Source organism: Festucalex cinctus, chromosome 1, assembly GCF_051991245.1.
Source record: "Festucalex cinctus isolate MCC-2025b chromosome 1, RoL_Fcin_1.0, whole genome shotgun sequence".
NCBI classification, from domain to species: domain Eukaryota; kingdom Metazoa; phylum Chordata; class Actinopteri; order Syngnathiformes; family Syngnathidae; genus Festucalex; species Festucalex cinctus.
In genome coordinates this window covers 55,344,662-55,366,916 of record NC_135411.1, presented here as the reverse complement: position 1 = coordinate 55,366,916, position 22,255 = coordinate 55,344,662, and the positions used below count along the sequence as shown (strand labels likewise).

Here is a 22,255-nt window from a genome sequence, read left to right as displayed (position 1 = left end):
CGTAGATTTTTAAAGAAGATTTTGTCAACATCAGCTACTGGATTTGCATGCAGATTGCAACATGAAATGTCTTTTACAGCGTGTAAGGTAGCCTCAATAACAATACACTTTGTTTGTCTGCCTTGAGAACTTCTTGTCTCGGTTTCCGCCGAGGAGTGATAGCAAATCATTGCTGTCTGAGTTTTACATGCTGTCCTGTCTTTTGCAGAATTGGGCTCTGTGACAAGAAAATAACCCCCCCCCACACACACACACACTCCGGTGCCCCCCACCCCCCTCTGCAAAGTGGATCCTTCTCTCCAGTATAGGGAGCAAGACTTTCTTGGGAGGCACAGCCTGCAGGCATACAGCCTCATTATAGGCCCATCTCTTCCTCAGCATCAGCGCCTACGTTGACTTCTCGCTATGCCACAGCCCTTCACAACCCCCACCAACCCACAAACCACCCTATTAGTCCCAGTGGTCATGTCAAGGAGGCGACGGCCGACTGTCACTGCACATAAACCGAGAGAGAGAAAAAAAAAGCTCCTCATATCACAATGTGGCCTGCCTGTCACATTACCTGCAAATGTTTTATTATTTATTGAGTTCTTGTGACAATGGGAAGAAATGTGTTGAAGACTGAAAGATTTTTTTTAATCATTATTTATTTTTAATTTTTTTTTTTTTTCAAAGGAGCTGCAGGAGGCTGTTTGAGACATTTTTTTTTAGAAAATAGTTTTGTCAGTTTACATGAAAAAGTCTGTATGTTTTATAAAAATGGGACTGTAGCTTATCTAAAAGTTTTCCCGTTGGAAATAAATAGAAATAGAACTACACAAGCAACTAGAAATAATTCACAATTTTTCATGTTAAAGTCACAATATCACTTCCACTTCCTGTAAGAAAGCAACAGCTCAATCCCGTTGGATCAGGAGCTTCAAGGTAGACACACAGCAGACAGCCAATTAACAGCATCATGTGATGTATCAGCGCCACCTTTTGACAAGGACATAACGAGGGTGGATGCAATAACTCGAGGCCTGATTGAGGACATGAGGAGGAGGAGGAGGAAGAATGTGTGTAAATAACGTCGGCTCATCAGATGACATAGGGGGATTGCCATAACTGATGTAACCATGATAGATAATAATACAATTTGAATATACATGCTCCTGATTGATTGATTAATTAAACATCATAGAATATTTTTAAGCAAGTGAAAAACTGTTTTTTGTTGTTGTTGTTTGTTTTTTTTTTTTTACAATGAAACAAAAAAGAGCAACCGGGCTATCCTGATCCTCCAGGGCCCTGCAGGTTTGAGGTTTCCCTTCTTCAACACCCCTGATTCAAATGATCAACTCATCAACAAACTCTGCAGAAGCCCGATAGAAAGCCAGATCATTAGAATTAGGTGTGTTGGAGGAGGGAAATTTCTCAAATCTTCAGGACTCGGACTCTCAAGAACTCGGATTGATTGCCCACCCATGGCATAAAATCGTGACAAATTCAACTGTGTATTACCCCCAATTGACCAGTAGAGGGTAGCAATGTAAAGATGTACAGTACAACTCTGCTGCTGTTGTTTATACAAACAGGTCGGTCAAAATATTCTGGACAGCTGTCAGCATGATGCTATCTCGCGTATTTTAGATCGGTGATTCTCAAATTCTCAATGGGCTACGTAAATGCACTCCAGGGGAATGTGAGATTTTATAATTAAAAAAAAATAAAAATAGCATCCATGCAAAAAATCCTTCTAAATAATTTTACAATAATTAAATCATTATTAAATTATGGCATTATTTCTGAAAAATATAAGTTCATAAAATTAATGTTATATTCAGTCGGCTATTCAATTTCGTTGTCCTAAAAAACCTGATTTTCCCGAAAGAAGAATGGTTTGCCCCAACCTGTTATATGCCCCGTAGTATCACCTGTCAATCATTTATAAACTTTATTTAAAATTAAGTTAGTGATTTTTGAAATCCTTTGCACTGGTTAGGGTGTACTTGGCTGGCAAAAAAAAATAAAAAATTAAAAAAAGGTTGAGAACCAATGTTTTAGATCACCACTACAATCACAAAATATGCAAGAATATTTGTTTAAAGATTGTGCAGATATACCTAATAATAATGTGGCCCGTGAGAGTCGACACTGCAAATGTAAGCTATCTAACCTAGACTTAAACGTTACTCTTATGTCAAGCCATAAAGTCTTATTGATCTTGTTATGAGAATTATTTACTATGCAAGAGGAGAATTTCTAAGATTAAAAATCTTGTTTTTAAGATTATTTGTCTTTTATTTGTTTCTTAGTTTGTAAATCCTAAAATTAGTTAATTTTCATGCATAATAAGCTAAAATGCTCTAAGTGTTATACGCTTGGTTGGGATGGACAATGCATGGCCTACAGGAAACCAGTCATTTTTTTGTTGCATCAACTTTGCCTATTTTCCCTAAAATTGGTTGGTTACAAACGTGTTTTTAAAATAAAATTGAATTCATTAATTTGAACTATAATAAGTTAAAGCCAAAGCTAATGTATCTGAGTGGTTAAGTAACCAACTTGCCACCTCTGTAGTTGGGGGTTCGACTCTTGTGGCATTTGTCTGTTATCCTTGTGCTTGCGCAGATTTTATCCATGTACTTAGGCTTCTGCCTCCTTTCTCTAAAAAATAAAAAAATACATGTTATGTTCATCAAAGACTTCATATTTGCCATATATGCGAAAGTTAGCGTTCCATATAATTGGCTGGTAACTGGTAGAGGACATACCTCACTTCTCACACTCTTAACTGCTGGGTCCAAAGTAACCCAAATTGGGTGAAATAGCTAACCCAGCGCTGGGTCCAAAAAGGACCGAGTCAATGCTGCACACCCAACGCACTGGGTTAAGGATTTGACCCAGCACATTGGGTCAAGATTTGGATCCAACAACTGGCAGCATGTGGCAGGCGTGTTGGGCCGTGCTGCCGCTGCATCGCCTGTGTGTGCTGGGGGTCATTTAAGAGAGGGGAGCACATTGAGATGCTTGATAACGCAGCAGGATTAAGAGCTCGAAGGGGTTAGAACGCGCCGATACCATGCCATTGTTTAGTTGACTCGACTATTAATATCACAGAGCGGAGCGTGGGAAGAGCAGCAGCCAGGCAAAAGAAGAGACGCTCTATTGTTGATTGGTTAACACCCATTGTTCAGAAATATTGTGTGGTGGGTGGAAGGACACCTTCACACTACAATATGTCGTGGTTCAAATAAGTGTAGGCGCCATATTTGCTTCGGTTCAATTATAACGTCGCCTCTTAAAATAAAAACTTTGATATCTCCATTCAGCTCAAACGAACAAAACTTGGCTCAGTTGAGCACAAGCGGCTATATTTATTCGGCCCTTTCTGTCCGCTGCGCTGTTAAAACTAAAAGCAGCACTTCGCAAGTTGGAAGAGGCCATTTTGTAAAACTACAGAATGCAATTTGGGTAGAAGTTGGATATGATTGCTTCAAAGATGAAGCTGAATTGAAATGCCGTGTTATGGGATTTTAACTTGATATGTTAAAATGTGAACTTGGAATGGTTTGAATCGGTTGAGAAATATGGAAGGAATGAGTGACTACTACAGTGGTGCCTTGAAGTTTAATTTGCACCATGAGCACACTCATAACTCATAACATTCAAATACCAAATCATCGTTTCTCAATTAAATGAACTGCCTTGTTGTTGTCTGTATATTTTGAGGAAAAATAGCACTTCATAATATCGTACCTCATAAAAAGAAACAACAATGGCAACTCAATAGAACAAAACAGAAGTAAGCATTTCTTGTCACGTATCAATTGAACGATCCTCGTCTGGTGTGTCCACCTTGGAAGAATAAGTCAGTCAGAGTGATATGCTGGTCACCCACAGGTTGACAGACAGATAGACAGACAGACAGACAGACATGCTGGTCACAATCCTTCTCAAATCCACTCAACCCATCAGTACAGCACTATTATGTATCTGAGTTTAGCTCTATTTGGAGGATAAAGAAAATATGAATTAATAGTTCCGAATCTGGGCTATGGCCTTCCCGTGTGGAGTTAGCATGTTTTGTTCTCCCCTGTGATTCTAAGTTGACTTTCGTTAAGATCCTTCAGTTAAGTCAACTTAATCTTAAACTGAAGACGTATTGGTTTTAAAAGAGAGGAGGCATAATAGACCCAGGGTTATTATGTGGTGGCCATTGGAAAGTTCAAGAGAAATCTAGTACAGTACTTGGCTTGCAATCAGTGGTTGACGCGACCTCAGTGTCTTGGAGGTCTTTGGGTGGTCATATCTCCCAACCCCTACTCCTACCGGGGGAATACCCGCATCCCCATATTTGTTTCGACGAGACCTTTCCAACGGGATGTGGCTTGTCGCGTCCACGACTTTGCGTCCCGGTGATAGAGGGCCAGCAAATGCCAGATTTCATGCCCGAGGAGGCTCCAGCGTTCTTGCCCGTGCTCCGGCCCACTCCAGGAATGCTCCAGCGAGAATATAATTTCAAGTGGTCGTCCTACTAAAGTAATCATCACGAAAACAGGGAAGAGTTTCGTCTCTCACTTTCAAGAAAGGAGGTACGAGAAACATCTGCGTCTAGTTGGCTGTCCACAGGTGAGCAAACATTATTGTTGGTTGAAACCTCTTGCGGCTCTTCTGCGATGTCATTTTTTTCCTCTCCTGGGTTGAGCCCACATCATGGGCACGACCCAGGTCCGAATATTGTAAATTCCAACATAGTGGCAAATTTGTGGGCTTGTGATTTTGTCATTTCACTCACCACGGAGCTGGTTACATTACAGTGCATATTTCCGCTTTAATTTTATACCTACACAGTGGTATAAAATAATATTTAATATTGAAATTAATAATGAAAATACCAAAAAAAAAATCTGCTGCCGCCCTTGCGGGCGCTCCCATATGTTGCACTGCAGCATGCCCACTCTTAAGTCACCGCGAACTGCCGAAGCCACGTCTATCAGCAAGTATCATGGAAGGTGCTCAAAAGATGATTACATTTGTAGTCAAGAATTATGTTTTTAATCATCTCCAACAATAAAATAAAACACAGAAAAAGACGGAATTCCTGTCAACTGTTTATATTGCAAGACACTGCAAGAAAAGAGTGAATAGCAACTTTGATTTTATTATTAAAAACAGAAAGTCAAACATGTCATCTAAAAGAACATTCACTTGGTAAAAGGACAAACACACAAGAAAAATAAATACTGTATGTACACTATGCCATGTACAGATGTTTCCACAACCACTTGCTCTTCCATCCTTCTTACACTTGAGTCTTCCTTTCATAGCTTCTCCATCCCTGTACGAACACAACAATGTCTACTTGGACTGATTTTTTTTGGGGGTTGTGTGCCGTGGATTTTTGAAAATGCTTTTTGCCGTTCATTGTGTCATTGCACCTATCACTAAAGTGCAGCTGATTATAACCTCCCTCAACCCCGGTAAGAACACGACCATGTCTTTATGTTTGCTGTGCTGGCCTCAACAGCCAGTGCTACAAATCAGAAAAAACAGACGGTTTAGGACGTCACAAGGTGCATGCACGTTCATCATCCGCCCCATCGTCCATATTGGCTTCAGCCTCTCTGGGCCTCCTGGGACATGGAGCGGCCCAGGGCCTTGGGCGTCTTGGAGAACTCCATCAGCGTGGGCTTGACGGGCGGCAGGTCCCGCGTGATCTCGCTCACGCTCCTCTTGGTGGGGCAGGCCCCGTACGCCGTGGGGAAGGGCCGCAGGTCTTCGGGGGCGTGCGGGCCGCCGCGGCCCAGCCGGACGCCCAGCTCGGTGGGGGTGAAGATGGGCAGGGGCAGGGTGTGTCGCTTGGGTAGCAGCTGGTGCTCCCTCACGCCGCGCTCCACCGTGCCCACGCGCAGGACGCCGGACGGGCAGGACTGGGTGAGCGGCGAGGCCTTCCACTGCCGGCTGAGGGTCTCCTTGCGGGAGGTGTCGTTCATGTTCATCGTCTTCCTACGGGCATCGATCAAAAATTCAACAAATGAGGTCTTGAAATCACATTTAATTTGAATTAATTCATTAATTATAAACTTTAATAATTATAATAATAATAATAATACAAAGTAATTAAAAAATATATTATTAATTAGGCCTATAATATATTATTTCCATCCATCAATCCTTTTTCTTAATTAAAATTTAAACATCAATTTGAATCCTTAAAAAATCATGAAATTAGACTAACCCAATAGTTGTTGTAAGACAAAAATAAATAAATAAATAAATACATGGGACAATAATTTGAATATACACATATATATATATATATATATATATATATATATATATATATATATATATATATATATATATATATATATATATATATATATATATATATATATATATATATATGTGTGTGTATATATATATATATAAAGTTACTCAAGCGTTGTGGAAGAAACTCATGACCTTCAGCTTGGATGACAGCCATACCACTTTTTCCAAAAAGAGGCTAAAAATGGGTCTCTTGGAGTATATATTACTTTTTTTCCTTTTTTTTTTTTTTAAATAAACTGGTCAAATGTACTCAAAATTCTCCTTGTAAAATGTATTTAGAATTTAGAATTTCAGAGTGAAAAAAAACTTTACTAGATTTCTTTTAAGTATATATTACTTTTTTTTTTTTTTTTTCCACACTGTATACCTGCTTCTGATTGGGGCTCATTTGGGAATTCCCTATGAGTACAAAATGGATGACTTCCTGTTCAATTTCAATAATGGTACATTGAGACTTTCTTTTTATGATAAAAAAAAAGAGAAAGAAAAGACACCAAATTATTAGCTTGGGGCTAAAATTATTTAGATGGGAAAGCTTAGTTGTCAGATTTTGTGTTTTAGCTAGACCGACAGACAGAAAGAGACAAATTCCCATGAGGGAAAATTAGCTACATTTTATAGCGCGTCATCTAACTTTGGTGCTTCACGTAATGCTGAAACCACACCATTCACAATTTAGTGTCAACTATCTGTCCAGTATACAAGGCTGATATTTGGTGGCACACTGATAAAATGTCAAAATGTAGGTGCATATAGAAAATGGTTTGCAATCTAGCCTCACTTTTCTTTCTTGTACAGTATACAAGGTTCAAATTTGGTACGAGAGCAGATAAAATCTCTAGGCGGAAGCACAATATGGCCACTAAAAACCAAAATGGAAGATTGCCACGGCTTTCCCAGACTATTTTAAAAGCAATTTTACAGAGAAAATTTTTAGGGCTCATTGCCATGGCCCCAACCACTACCCGACATACATATTAACCCCGAAACCTCCTATGTCCAAATGGTATGCTGTTTTTTTTTTTTTTTGTTTTTTTTTGCTTTTTGTTTTGTTTGTTGTTGGGGTTTTGTTTTTTTTATGAGAATTTGATTTTTTCATGAGAATTTTTTTTTTCATGAAAATTTATGGTAACAAAACATGAATTTACAGAATTGTAAGTTGGCTCTTAACATTTAAACCACTCCTTTGCAACCCATGTTTGACTATTGGAAAGCCCTCAAAATGTGGTCCTCCTTGGCCCAAATTTAACAATAACAAAAAATGTTCTTGTTATTTTTGGGAAAAGAAGAAGCGCTCATAGCCATTCCTCACCGTTCCTCAGGTTGAGTCTTGAGGCTGATGCTCTTCCAGTCGGCGCAGTAGCTCTCCCTCTGGGTCTTATTCTCTTCCCGGACGCTACATGACAGCTCAGCTCCGGCCACCATGCCGTTACACTTCTCCACGATGGTACACACCGGCATCTTCTTCCTGAATCTCAGATCGGCTGTGACGGGCTTTAAAAGAAGTGCAGCAATGCTCCAGCTGGCCTCTTCTCGGTCTTTTTGTGTCCTGGTCCTGGTGTGTCACGGCTGAAGTCATGCCCGCGCCTTTATGGACACACTGTTGCTATTTCGGACACGTGTTGTCACCGGACAATTGGCGTGCACTGACATTGGACACCAACAAGTGTTCCGGGAGGTGCTGTGAAGCTCCTCTGCAGAGACTAATGGGCATGAAAATCCCCCCAACGGGTCGTCAGACCAACACTTTCCACATCAGCTGTGCCTTACACACTGTATTGGGATTATGTAACCAAACACAAACACAACAGACTTGGACAAAGAGGAAGGTTGATATGCATTTGGTCCTGATGTACAATGAGTAAACCACGACTAATGTGGAAACAGTCAATAACTGGCATAGATAGCACTCACCAGTCACCACCTTTTAACCCTTTAAGACTCAACTGCAGCATCAAAGACTCCATTTGGATACTTACTTGATCTTGATTTGACAACTTCATAATGTTGTCTATCAGTTGGACTTTGATCTGAAAGACTTTTGACTTATACAGCATTCATTGGGTCCCTACTTGGGCTGAACAAGTCATTGTTTTTAGATTGAAATTGTGATCTCAGACAAGGCGATTTTGTGATGGTCAAGATGCAGTTTTGAAAAGCGCACTTATCCCCTCCAAGCCCACCAATCAGAAGCGGTATGCTACTCATGGACAGGTCACATTAACCAATCAGCTCCGAGATGGTTAAAAAAAAAAAAAAAGTGTTGCGTCTGAGTCACGCATCTTACCTAAGTTCTTGCTTTGCCGACTGCTCGCAAACGCTAGGCGCTAAGCTAACTTGTTCTTCAATCACCAGCTCTACGGGCACTGGCAGCAGCTACTAGCTGCATAGCGCAGATCCTAACTAATCATTGCCTCCATGGTGGCAAATAAGATCCACTTTGAACAAGTAGAGCTTTTCGTCAAGACTGACCAGGACTAGCTAACACATTAAGAGACATTAGAGAACATGGGAAGATGGACAAGGAAATGCTAATCGCTAAATGAATGTGAAATGAACTGCAGCGTCGCTAAAGACCAACAAGTGCTTTGGTGTACAGTAGCTTCATAGAAATTTCAGAGAACGAACAGCAAATTAGCATGACAGTAAGTAACCAGCAATAGGGGCGCTGTCAAGAGATTAAAATAATCACCTAAAAATTGCTGACAAAAGCTTGTTATGCTTTCTGCCTGTCTGTATATACCGTATGTGTATGTATGGTGTGTGTGGTTTTCAAATTCCTCAGTCCTTTGCCACCTTGCGGATATATTTGGCACATTTTTCAGCAAAGTGCCTGGTTTCTGTTTTCACGACAGTCAGTGCAAAATGAGTTGAGGTTCCACTCACCATCAATAAAGTGCCCGGTCATCCCCAAATAGCTGTTGCCAGCTGAGGAGGTCCACTCATCTTCAGTTATAGCAACACAGTTGGGTGAATCCATCACAAAAATATCAAGTTTCTTTTTCTTTTCACGGTTATGCATCTTGATGATTCTAGTCGTCACTTAACGGTGGTTTGTAGGATGGGTCATTGAATGCTACACCTGAATGAATCCCTCATCTTCAACTATGTTTAGCAGCCTGCAGTTTATCACTATCTCCTTGGCAAGAACATCCGTCAGCCTGTCGGTCGCAGGCTTGCTCATACATGAGGTGTTTTTGAAATGAGTTGGGCAAATAACTCTGCTCTGGCTCGCTACGATAACGTCTTCATTGCTAATGTGTCCAAAGTGTCCACTCTGGAGGGTGTTGATTCTTATGGTCTGCGTTCTAATGATCTTTTGTTGCTCTGTGTTCCATTTGCCCGCACTGAGCTGGGGAAAAAAGGCTTTTGTTTTCTCTGCCCCTTCTACATGGAACATGTTGCAAAAAGACTGGAAACTAACGGAACTTGTTTCATTGAACGATTTTAGATCCAGATTAAGAGCACTTGAGACGGCCTCATTGATTTGTAACTTTTTTATAATTTGTATGTGATTGTAAGTGTAACTTTTATTTGTAACTGTAATGTAAACTGTTTTGCTGCCTCTTGGCCAGGACTCCCTTGAAAAAGGTTTTTAATCTCAACGGGACTATCCTGGTTAAATAAAGATTAAATTAAATAATAATAATAAAAAATAATAATAAAATAAAAAAAATCGTTGCATTACATTTATGTGGTCGGCTAAACTTGAGCTGCTTCTGTGGGAAGCAAGGTTCCTACAAAGAAGGCAATATCACAATTAAAAGTGCCATTGGGGAGTCTTTTTTTTTTTTTTTTTTTTCAAATTAAAATTTACCATTCATCAGACAACTCTCACATGCTCTGTTAAATCAGTGTCCACTTCAGCATTTGATTTAGCATTGTTATCCACTCCCCAACAGCCCACGCCCAAGAAACTCAATGCATAAAAACGGATTAATATGCTCATAAAGTGACAGATAAAAAAAAACAACAACATTCTAACCATGTCGTTAATTAATTATTGTCGTTAACATGCTAATTTGACACCCCTAAACATGTAGGGCTGGCTAAATGCGACACCTTTGAGATAAAAACGCAACTATTCTTTCAAAGGACTTTTTCCTTTGTGCTGCTGCAGCCCTGCGCGACACCATCAAACTCCTCGTTATGGCTTGCTGCCTCACGGTCGCCGCATCCATTGATTCATCACCTCAGTGACAGAGCGTCACGCTCTGCACTTGGGTTACACCGCCTGGGAAGCGCTCGCCTTTGGAAAGTTGTCGGCTGGTGTGATGTTACTCAAGTGACTCACTCGTCTGTATTGGGTAATGATATAACACGTACAGACACACACACACAGCAAAGCATAACATACAATGGATATGACTGCATAATCAGCTGTTATTCATGTTAAACCTGGGTCACTGGAGACTCAAAGTGATTTTTCAAAGTTTGAAATATAGTGATTATCTAATAATAAAGACGTGTTTGGCTTGTAAAGTTTGGTCTCTTTGAGTCACCAGAGTTTGCTTGCTTCGAAATGTATGCACTTCGCCTTTATTCTATTATTTGGTGACATCTAGTGGTCAACTTTTACACATTGTACCTTTAAGTAGTTTTAAATCCTTGCGTGCATTTTTAGCCACTGAGACTACAAGCTGATTGATGATGAATATTGTGAAGAATTGTTTTAAATCAGGCCCTGTGCCGGTCCTGGTAGGGCCACCACCCAAAAAGACTTAAAGTCGGACCCTGCAGCATTCCAAGGAATTTAGCGCATCAGAGGTGTCACAGTCGAGTGGAATTTATTGGCCTTTGCCTTTCAGACACAACTCGCCCAAGTGCACCTTTGCACAGCCATTGCTGGTTTCCTCATGATTTATGAACATAATGAACTGGTACGGACTGTAAATCTGCTGTTAAGGCTTCACTCTTCTACTGTTGATACAGAAGCTGGAAAATTCCCAGGGACACCCATGATCCCCTCGTCGAACATTCGATGCCCACCAAGAATCATGACGGCCCACGAGTGGGATTGTCTTGAAACAGGTCGGAGCGAGGAACAAGAGAATGACTATAAATACAAATAAATGTGTCTTACCGTTCAGGTCCCTTGCTCAATTCATTTGAAGCCATCCTTGAGGTCTTTCTGTTCCTCCTTATTTCTTCAAAGAGGTTCACCCAACTCCCGAGCATCGGTAAATCGGTTTTGGCTATTATCAGCTGTAGCCTGTCTTCTGGCGTAGTCCCCAAACAATTTAAATATGATGTTGTGCAACCACTGCTGAAGAAACCCAGACTTGATCAATGTGTGCTGTGAAATTTTACGCCCATTTCTAAGCTGTCTTTCATCTAAAAAAAATTTGGAAAAAGTGGTACACATGCAACTAAGCAATTGGAGGAAAATAACATCTTGGAGGGTTTCCAGTCAGGTTTTAAGAAAATGCATAGCACAGAGTCAGCCTTGTTACGATTTTTTAACGACATCCTCCTGGCAAATAACATTGGAGACTATGTATATCTCTATATCTATATCTTATATATAGATCTGACTGCAGCGTTTGATACAGTGACCACAGTATTCTGTTGGCTCGTTTACAGAACCAGGTGGGCATTGGTGGTAGTGCTCTTGAGTGGTTTAGATCCTATTTGGCTGACAGAACGTTCTGTGTTAACCTTGGCTGCCCCGAGTCCCATACTGCCCCACTGTCATATGGTGTTGCACAAGGTTCCATTTTGAGGTCCCTATTGTTTTCGCTATACTTGCTACCCTTGGGCCCCACCCTAAGCAAACATGGGATTTCTTTTCATTGCAATGCAGATGACAGTCAGATCGATGTTCCGCTTAGTATAAAGGATGCTTTCTCATTGAGGCCACTTTTGTCCGGCCTGGAGAAAATCAAAGCCTAGATGGCTTTAAATTTCTTGAACTTCAACGATAAGAAAACAGAAGTTATGGTCTTTGGTCCCAGTGGCTCTTCTCATCCTGCAGACTTGCGTCCTTTGGTCAACAGTCTCAAACTTGGGTGTTAAGATGGACAGTGACTTCAAACTGGATCGGCAAATTGCTGCTGTTGTCAAATGCAGTTTTTTTTCCATCTTAGGCAGCTGGCTAAGGTAAAGACTTCTATCTCAGCAGTACTTAGAAACTGTAACCCATGCCTTCGTTACATCTCGGCTGGATTACTGTAATGCACTTTACTTTGGAATCAGCCAGTCCTCCCTCAACCGTCTCCAGCTTGTCCAAAATGTTGCTGCTCATCTCCTAACTGGTGCCCGTAAGAGGGAGCACATAACCCCTATCCTGGCCTCTCTTCACTGGCTGCCCGTGAAATTTAGAGTCCATTTTAAGATTCTTACATTTCTTTTTAAATCTCTAAATGGTCGTGTCCCAACTTACCTCTCTGAGGTCCGAGACCCTTACGCACCTGCCTGGTGCCTCAGGTCAGCAGACCAGACTCTATTGGCGGTACAGAGGACAAAGCTGGGGGCTTAGAGGGGATCGAGCCTTTGCAGTTGCCGGTCCCTCCCTTTGGAATGACCTTCCACAAAATATTAGGTAATGCCCCTCTTTATCCTCTTTTAAAACACGTCTTAAAACACATCTGTGTTCTTTGGCTTTTGGCTCACCATGAGACTTAACATTGTTTCGATGCATTGTGGTGTGTGTTGTATTTTGTGTTATGAATTTGATGTTTATTTGATGTATTTATTTTCTTATTCCTTTATTGATGTAAATTTTAATTACTTGTATACTTACAATGTATACTTACAATATCTGTTTGTTCTTCTTTTACCTATCTCTACTGCACGACTGATTTCTGTTCCATGTACGGCACTTCGTATATACAGCAATGCTCATTTTAAAGTACTTTATAAATAAAGTTGAGTTGAGTTGCTGTTCATTGCAGGGGTGGATCTAGTTTAGTACAATACAAGGCTGTGGGCCAGTCCAAATTTTGGGGAAAAAAAACCCTTAAGTATTTTTAAGTTTATCAAATTCAGCAGAAAATATAAACAACATAATTCCTTGCTTGATGGATTTTAGCATGTTTAATAGGGGTGTTAAAAAAATCGATTCGGCGATATATCGCGCGATTCTCGAATCGATTAAAAAATATCTTTTTTTTTTTATTATTTTTTTAAGAGCTCAGAATTGTTCATTCGGTAGTCTTACCGATTCAACGTCTTATCATCATTGCCTTTTTTTTTTTTGTGTGTGTGTGTGTGTGTGTGTGTGAATCGATTTTTAAACTTCCATTTTTAATGGAAAAATATTCAACAAAACGTCTGACTTCGGGTTAGGATTCACACCTTGAGCATGGAAGAATGTTATATGAACGGAACATTAAGCCTTAATATTTTATTTTAATGCTGTTCAAACATGAAACGGATTACAACCTCTATAAGACTGAAATTTCAGATAAATAAATAATACATTTTCATATAAATCTTACACTCTACAAGCTTACTGATTAGTATTTTCTAAATTTGAATGAAAAAAAATCGCAACAATCGACTTATAAATTCGTATCGGGATTAATCGGTATCGAATCGAATCGTGACCTGTGAATCGTGATACGAATTGAATCGTCAGGTACTAGGCAATTCACACCCCTAATGTTTAATAACTTTAAGTTGAATAAATTCAAAGTGGCCCTTGCATCCTTCCATTTTTCTGTATGCGGCTGTCCAACAAAAAAGTTTGGAAACCCCTGGTTTTGTTGGTAGGCTTTAGGGATACAGTGTTTGGGTTTAGGGCTAAAAAGGGTTAAATATTGAGTTGAGTAAATGTCAACAACCGGTGAGACAGAGTTGGCAAAACGTTAATCGGCATCTAAGAAGAACATTGCCATCTTTTAAGACGTGTTATGAAACCATGGCAGCACTGATGAATAGCCAGTGTATCATCTCACAACATTACCGAGTGGCGCTGCATGTTGACGTTCACCTTTTAAGATGATTTCGGTGGCGAGTTATGCATTGATGATGAACCCCGCCCACAACGGGATGTGGTGGTGGTGAGGGGTGCTCGTGCATCCTGCCAGGAGCTAGAGCTCTGTGTTGCGTAACCAATACACTGTCACAGCTGTCAAGAGGTGACATTTGGATGAGCTGTCACCACACTGGAGATGGTTAGTGAGAGGAATTTGGTGCGGGGGTGGGATGATTGCTGCATAGACCTGTCAAGGGGTAGAAAATAAAGCAGGATGAGCAGCCATTTTGAAAGATTCTCATTTTGTTTTGAAGGAAGTAAGAAGCATCTTGGGCAGAGTGGACACTGCCAAAGTCATATAATCCTAAAATCCTGAGCACTTTGGCAGAGCAGTCACCTAAAACAGTGATCACTGATCTGAATATATGACTGGATAGCCGATAGGCCATACACGTCTGTGCAAGCCATTGAAATCACAGGGCGGCCATCTTACTCCTCCCATCTTGCAAACAGAATACTGTATAAACTAGACGTATACGTACAGATTAGACATATACATCCTGTAGGCTCTTAGTATAGGGCTGGGGGTGGGGTTTATCGCTCAATTCCTTAGACCCCAATATTAGTTTAGTGAAGTCATAAGCATCTTTTGTTGAATTACAGTTATAATTCTTTAATAAAAAGTAAACTCCCTGCTGTAAACATCACGAAGCATATAATTTATATATGTATTTAAGGAAAGTTGTAAAATGTCTGAAGTCCTCTTGTTGATGTTTTACAAATTTAAAACATCATAAATCATGCTGTTTCTACGAAGTATTGGCTGAAATTTCGATACTAAGTATAAATGCCAAAAAAAGTTTCTTGGGAGGAGTAATATGGCACCTCGTGGCTTCAAAAGTCTTGGCCTATCGGCTATCCAGTAATATATTCAGATCAGTGACAGTGATACATAAAGCCCCTCAGATTAGCAGATCCATTTACAGTATATTGGAGGAAAAAAAAAATCTGCCCACATCCATCCCCAGCTTTGCTGATGTAATAACAATTGCCATGACAACAAACCCACGTCCGCACAAGGCTTTTATGTTCCTCATAATGAATGTGGTCTTTGTATAAAGTCATAATCGTCTCACGTGTCGCGCAAATATGACCTTGAGCAGATATGTGTCTGTAACTTAACAACAACCTGCAGCAACAGCTGAGCACCAAAACAACCTCCAACTCCCCAGTTGGACCACCAGACACCGGACGGCGCCCCACGCTGGGCCCCGGGATTTGCGGCATGCCTGGCAGAGCGGCATGTCCCTGCCGGCTGGGCCCGTGCACAAGCACACCGTGTCCCACGCCAAAAACATCTCCTTTAAATCACCCCGCCAGACTCCAAATACCCCGCTGACAACATGTGACACAGACTCATGATAGACTCCACAGGCTTGCAACTTTATTCGTTATCATTGTCGACATGACCACTACAGAGAGCAGGGTGACTGGAGGGGGACTGGGTGGTTCAAACACTTGACTGGCTGCTTTTCTCCAAACATACTAGAGCGAGCGAGTCAGCTGTATGGATAGGCAACTTATTGTCTCATCATGTGACACTCATAGGACGCCCTCAAGATTCTCAACAACCTTACGGCGAACATCTAACCTTCACATCTGCCGCCCCCTGCCTGTTGTCTGGAGCTACTACAGCCGCTCAGGACTTCTCCAGACTCCCCCCGCTGTCGTCATCCGGGCAGCCGTTCATGGCCTCCACCCGGGCGAGCAGCAGCGGCAAGTTGATGGCGCCTAACGGCTCGTCCTCTTCCGAGTCATCCCGGGGCGGGTAGAAGCGCCTGGCCTTGGTCAAAAAGTCCTCGGCGATGTCCAGGTACAGCAAGCGATCCTAGCCAGGAAGGACAAAAGGTTGGAAGAGGCGTTGCAGCAACAACTGAAATCAAGCGTTTTCTACAACTGACAATGAATGTTCCACATATCTGTGGAGATATTTTTGGCCCACTCTTCCTTGCAGAATTGCTTTATTCAGCAACACTGGAGGGTCTTATGGAGGAACAAAACTGCCAAAATTCTAAATAAATAAATGCCTAAATAAATAAATGACTAAAAGTGAAAATACAAACGGATATAAAAAAAAATATAATTTGAAAATTAAATAAAAAAAAATAAATCCAAATGGAAATAAAAACAACAAAAAATATATATACATAAATAAAAACATTTGTATTTTATTTTTTAATTATATTTTTATATCTGTTTTTATTTTTCACTTTTAGCCATTTATCTATTTATTTTGTCATGTATTTATTTAGAATTTTCCAAGTTTTGGTCCTCCATACCATACTATGCTGATGCGTTTAATAAGACGCGGTTTTCACAGCTCCCAATTGACTAGCCAAGATCATTTTGAAGAGGAAAACCAGAATAAATTGGTGTTACGGTAAATTAAATTTCAACACCGTCACAGTGGTGAGCAACCCCAAATTGTATTCAGCGGACACTTTTCAGGCTTCTCACCAGGATGAAGAGGTATCTCTCGGGTGGCGGCTCCCTGCTGCTGAAGACTGACGTCTCGGTGTGCAGCGTATGCAGCAGAGAACGAGCAGCGGCAGCATTGCGCATGCGGTCCAGCGAGGCGCCGGCCGACACGGTCAGCAGCGAGTCGGCCTCGGCCATGAAGCCTACAAGACAATGTCGAGGGTTAACTTTCATGTAACGTTGAGTGTACTAATTTATTAAAAAAAATAAAATAAAAAAGTTTAAAAAAAGAAAAATCACATTACAAAAATGTTTTGTTTACACATGATCTCAAGTCACAAGTGCACTTTATAAAACACTGATTAACTTCAACCTGTGCTTCTTTTATTTTTTTATTTTTTTCCTAACTAGTGAAGTGAGTAAGAGGAGCGACCAGCGGGGCCTCACCCAACCCGGCGGGTGTAGGTGGCACGAGCCCCCCCACCCCACTCATCTGGCACCACGATAGGCACCGGCCACCGGAGCCCGCCCGGGGCGCCAGGAGTTCTACCGGAGTGGGGCAGGCCTCAAACCCCCGCCCGGCCCCCGGAGCCCGACGCCCGGGCCGGGGAGGGAGCCCCAGGCCCAGGGAGAGGGAGGGGGAGGGGGGCAGACAGGGAAGGGGGTAGGGGGAAGCGGGGAGGAGACGACAAGAAGGCGAAAGGGCGGCTGCAGGGCAGGAGGGGGGGGGAGTGAGGGCGACAAGGGAAAAGGGACCGGGAGGCAGAGGAGGATGGGCGGGAGGAGGCGAGGAGGGAGAGGCGACGGGGGAGGGGAGAGGGAACCACGGGGCACACCAGAGGCCCACCCGCCCCGAACCGCGCCGCCGGGCACGGAGCAGCGGACGGCGCCGGGACGCCAGGGAAAGCACCCCAACACCGCACCCCACAGGGGGCCCAGGGAGCGGCCAAGACGCAACCGCTACCGAGCAGACAACGGGGGGGGGCAGAGCTACCCCCGTCCGACCACGGGGGACGGCGTCAAGAAAATTGACTAATTAGCATGCAGTAACACCAAGTGTTGATCCAAGTGCCCACTAGAAATAGATCTTAAGGAGTTATTGAGTATAGTGTCGTATAGTGTGGTGTGCTCGAGCCCACTAGCAGCAACTAGGTTCCTGACTATATAAAAATAAAAACAATCAGATACAAAATACCAAATACAGAAGCAGCGAAAACAGAAGTTGTAACGATGTGGTGGCTCTCGTTAACAGGCAGAATCTAGGCAGGATTAAGTTGCCAAATTAAGATTAAAATATTCTATGTACATAGACCATATTTGTTTAAATCTTGATACTTGATTTTTATTTAAGGTAGAGATTTTTTTCCATTGAGATATAATTTATTAGTAAGTTTAACCAGTGGTCGATATTTAGAGATTGTTTATTTTTCCAATTGACAAGGATTATTTTTTTTTAGCAATAATAAGGGCTATAAGTATAGATTGAGATTGTTTACATGGTAGCTCAGTTATTGTTAAGTCACCTAGTAAACACAATCTTGGAGATAAAGGAAGCCTACAGTTTAATATATCAGCGAGCTTTCCAAGATTTTAGTCCAGAAATGCAGCACTGGAGTACATGACCATAAAGCATGAAGATAAGTATCGGCAGTGTTTTGTGAGCACTGGAGCAATGGTTAAGAAACAAATCCCAACACTTCAGGATACGCTCCAACTGCCTGTCTTAGCTAAAGATATTATAAAGCTTTCTCCAACAACAATAAAGAAAATATCAAAAATATATAAGTTATTTTTATACACAAATAAAACGTATTTACCGACTTTAAAATGGGAAAAAGACTTGTCTATAGTTCCGGAACCAGACTTTTGGACCCAAATCTGTTAAAATGTATTTAAAATGACCAAACAGACAAATTTGCAACTTATCCAATATAAAATACTTCATAGAACATATATTACACAATATATGATGAAAAAAATGGGACTCTCTGACTCCGACATTTGTCTCCAGTGCTCTCAACCTGTGCTTCTAAGAAAAAAACATGGCGCTGACCAAGGTTCTCCAAGATGGTTTTCCACTTCTCTCGGACTTCCCTACGTGTGTCTCGCATGGCCTCGATGTCCACGCTCAGGCGGCGGTAGCCCTATAAAGGACAAGACGGCAAAGTTCCTTCATCCTGCCTCACTTGCATTTTGTGGGTGTGTGTGTTTTTTCTTTTTTTTTAATGTACAGTGGATCCCATGCGGGTCTTGTTGCGGGCCTGCAGCAGCGAGTAAAGGACCCGGTCGTCATCCCTCTCCGAGTGGCTGGGGTCCCCCGGCTCGCTCCAAAGGTTGGTCTCCTCATCGCGGCGCTTCTGCACCTCGCGGTTGAAATACTCCAACGGATCTGGACTTCTTGGAGGTGCGAGCAGACATTTTGGAGTATCATTATTGCAGTCAGGGGTGTTTAATTCAAGGTGCATTAATCAGTGCAATTTGCCAAGCTGTCCTTTGTTTTTAATAGTAATAGTAATAGTAATCTGTATCTACACCACTTAAAAAAAAGAATCCTTTATATACAAAATATCATATCCAAAACATGTTTTTTTTTTAAATAATCATAATGTATGAAACATTTATTCTGATTCTCTTTACTGTATTTAACATACTTTAAAAGTATTAGTAAGTATTAGTAGTACTTAATATATATATATATATATATATATATATATATATATATATATATATATATATATATATATATATTTAAATAATTTAGTACATTAAATTGACGAAGTCCATTTAACAGATTGCAATAGAAAACATTAATTGGTGACCAGGGTCGCTGGGGGTAAAAGCACAAAGAAAATAATCTTTAGAAAAATATGAATCCATATAAAAATATGCTATATTTACTAAAAGAAAAAAAAAAAAATACACCAAAATATATTTAAATAAATTTGTCTCTAAAATATTTTATGTTAGTAAATAAAACTACAATCCAAAATTATGTAAAATAAAAATGTTAAATATTAGTGTGTCTGCTAACATATAAAAATCCTTACAATCCAGGCAATATATTATTTTAAAAAGTATTTTACAAATTCTAAAAATAATAAGAATATTAAGGTTTATAATTATTAAAATATTTGAAAAATATAAAACAATTTCATAATTTTTTTTCTCCCCCCCCTAAATCTGGGTGAAACATCATGTAATAATCTGGCAATTTTCTTTCTTTCTCTTTTTTATTCTTTATTTTATTAAATCGCAATACATTTTTGTTTAGGTCTCAGGCCACATTCCTAACGCCTCATCCAGAGATGAGGGCTTCATTTGCCCTTTACAAAAAAGGCTATTGGAAAAGTATTTTTACCCTACTAAGGGCTGCTTCTCGTTGTCGTCGTCATCATCATTGTCACCGGCACAGCAGCAGCAGCAGCAGAACTTGAAGACCGCTGAGCCCATGGAGGATCAATGCCGGAATATCCCAACAACACTTGTCTTGAATGTCTTGGGATGCCTTCCGACTCACATTCGCTCTCACATCCTGGCGGGGTGAGGGGGAAAAGCAAAAAAAAACAAAAAAAACAGGCTAAGTGAGTAAATGTGTAAAAAGTCGGCATCAAAACTTTTTATTTTTTAAACTACCTCATTTTCATCTTGCCATCTTCCAGGACGTTGCGGCAGAGGCCAGAGAATGTCTGCCGCCTCTCTAGTCAACTCACATACACACAACCTCAAACATACGACACAACATCCCCCCGGCACACGGTCACAGCCATGTCATGTGAGTGGGACGCACACCCCCTCGCTTCAGTGGAAGGACAACACCTCTTTTCTTCATCTTCATCAGGAGCTGTGTTACGCACTTTCACTCCGCCTTGGTGACTATAAAATTGTCTCGAAACTGGCACGATTTGGCTGCCAGGGGCCCTGAGTTTGCATGTGACTTACACAGCCACCTCAATTGGTTTTATTGTGGACAAGAGTGGTGCTTCAGGTCACCTGATTTTCAAAGAAGAAGAGGTTGAGAAGTACAGTACAGTAAGTAATAAGCAACATTTTGTCTCATAGAGATTCATATATAAATGTATGCACGTCTCTTTACAGAACATTCTTCCTACCAGTCATCTGAATCGCACAAGCTCCTTGTAAATGGGTCAGAGATTTAAATTTTAAGCCTAACAGTCTTGGCTCTCTTGAGTCCAGATATCACTCAAAACAAATATGGTCCTTACCTCAAAATAAGGAAACTTTAAGGCCTAGATGATTGAAAACTGTGTTTGTGTGTTAAGCACAGTATTGGAATTCTTTTGTCATTTTGATCATTATCATTCAAAATCAATTTCAAGTTAAAAGTATTTGTACTGTGACCAGCAGAGTGCCTTTAGAGGCCCTTGAAAAAAAAAAAAAAAAAAAAGACTTTGTAACATGAAATCAATTTATTAGACACTAGCTAAAAGAAAAAAATAAAATAAACAGTTAGTCAGTTTATCACGATGACTTCAAATGAATATCTTTGTGTAAACAGAACGATTACAGTATAATGTATGTGTGCGTGTGCGCATGCGTGTGAGACAGTGTTAAAACAGTGCACGTTCATTAAGACACAAAGCAAAGACTGCATTGAAGGCACGAAAAAAGCCTCCACGGCTCATTACCCTCATCTGACATTTTTCCACACTCACATGTCTGCTACTGTGACCTAAGAACAATCTGTTCCCTTTGGCTGGGATTGTCACATGTTATCGTGATATGCTGTTTATTCTCAACACTCCCAAAAATATTGATTGTGTGTGTTTTTTCGACTCATAAAAGTCCACAAAGATGAATTCTAAAAAAATGTGCGTTCTGCGTTCTTACGTCATGCGAAGCTTGTCTTAGTCATCCACACAAACACTTAACACTTCTTCCAGGCTGGAAAGCATTTACATTTACATTTACATATACATATATATATATATATATATATTTTTTTTTTAATATAGAAGCTTGGATGGCAATTTCTGTTCAAATGCAGCCAGCATGGTGCCCTAAAGGTCAGCGTCTGCTTTACAGTCCTTAGGTTTGAAGTCTGAATCTCATGCACTTTCTATCTTCTCCCCGAGCTTTCCTGGATTTTCTCTGGACACTGTGGCTTTGTCCCACTTTCCAAAAGCATGTGTGTTAGCTTCAATAGGAGAGGAGCTTCATTTAGGTATGCCATATCTTTGAGAATAGGAGAAAGTGCTTTGCCGCCACCTTCTGGCATCTACAGGCAATTACAAGCCACTTTGTGTGGGCGTCAATTACTCATGCATTTTTGCTATTTGCAAGAGGCCTCTACCACTATCGCCGGCGACCAGTCCAGGATTTACCCTGGCTTTTGACAAAAAGTCAGCTGGGATGAACTCCAGCTCATGTGAAACCCAAATGAGGGCAAGTACTTAAGAAAAGGACTGCGTGGCTGGGTGATGAATGGTAGAACATAACGGACTTGATGCACAAGGCCCTTTTGAAATCGCTATTGGTTTATTCTTCCTATTATTCCAATGAGTGAACTGAATTGCCTTTTGA

The 22,255-nt window shown here is 40.8% G+C and overlaps 2 protein-coding genes across 3 annotated transcripts; both read right to left on the bottom strand.

Moving 5' to 3' along the window:
- Positions 1-5,126: 5,126 nt before the first annotated feature.
- On the bottom strand, positions 5,127-8,950 carry tcap (titin-cap (telethonin)). Its single transcript, XM_077498405.1, has 2 exons — positions 7,631-8,950; positions 5,127-5,991 (listed from the first exon to the last, which is right to left on the bottom strand). Exons 1-2 carry the CDS (start codon positions 7,777-7,779, stop codon positions 5,601-5,603), a joined length of 540 nt encoding a protein of 179 aa, XP_077354531.1. The 5' UTR covers positions 7,780-8,950; the 3' UTR covers positions 5,127-5,600.
- A 5,187-nt stretch (positions 8,951-14,137) lies between these two features.
- Positions 14,138-22,050, bottom strand: LOC144001212 (melanoregulin). Of its 2 annotated transcripts, XM_077495347.1 has the most exons (7): positions 20,348-22,050; positions 20,073-20,246; positions 18,946-19,111; positions 18,768-18,858; positions 16,754-16,917; positions 15,888-16,124; positions 14,138-14,483 (listed from the first exon to the last, which is right to left on the bottom strand). In XM_077495347.1, the coding sequence occupies exons 2-6, from the start codon at positions 20,162-20,164 to the stop codon at positions 15,936-15,938; spliced, it is 702 nt and encodes a 233-aa protein (XP_077351473.1). In that variant the 5' UTR covers positions 20,165-20,246; positions 20,348-22,050; the 3' UTR covers positions 14,138-14,483; positions 15,888-15,935. The 2 variants fall into 2 exon arrangements, with proteins under 2 accessions (XP_077351473.1, XP_077351465.1); XM_077495339.1 differs by lacking the exon at positions 14,138-14,483 and having other exon boundaries at positions 15,659-16,124.
- Between the last annotated feature and the right edge of the window lie 205 nt (positions 22,051-22,255).

Coding starts and splice junctions, on each gene's coding strand:
- tcap (XM_077498405.1), bottom strand. CDS start 7,779: ATGCCGGTGTGTACCATCGTGGAGAAGTGTAACGGCATGGTGGCCGGA. Junction 5,992..7,630: donor AAGACTCAACCTGAGGAACG/GTGAGGAATGGC, acceptor CGATGCCCGTAG/GAAGACGATGAACATGAACG.
- LOC144001212 (XM_077495347.1), bottom strand. CDS start 20,164: ATGGGCTCAGCGGTCTTCAAGTTCTGCTGCTGCTGCTGCTGTGCCGGT. Junction 19,112..20,072: donor GAGAAGCAGCCCTTAGTAGG/GTAAAAATACTT, acceptor CGCACCTCCAAG/AAGTCCAGATCCGTTGGAGT. Junction 16,918..18,767: donor AACCATCTTGGAGAACCTTG/GTCAGCGCCATG, acceptor ATTGTCTTGTAG/GCTTCATGGCCGAGGCCGAC.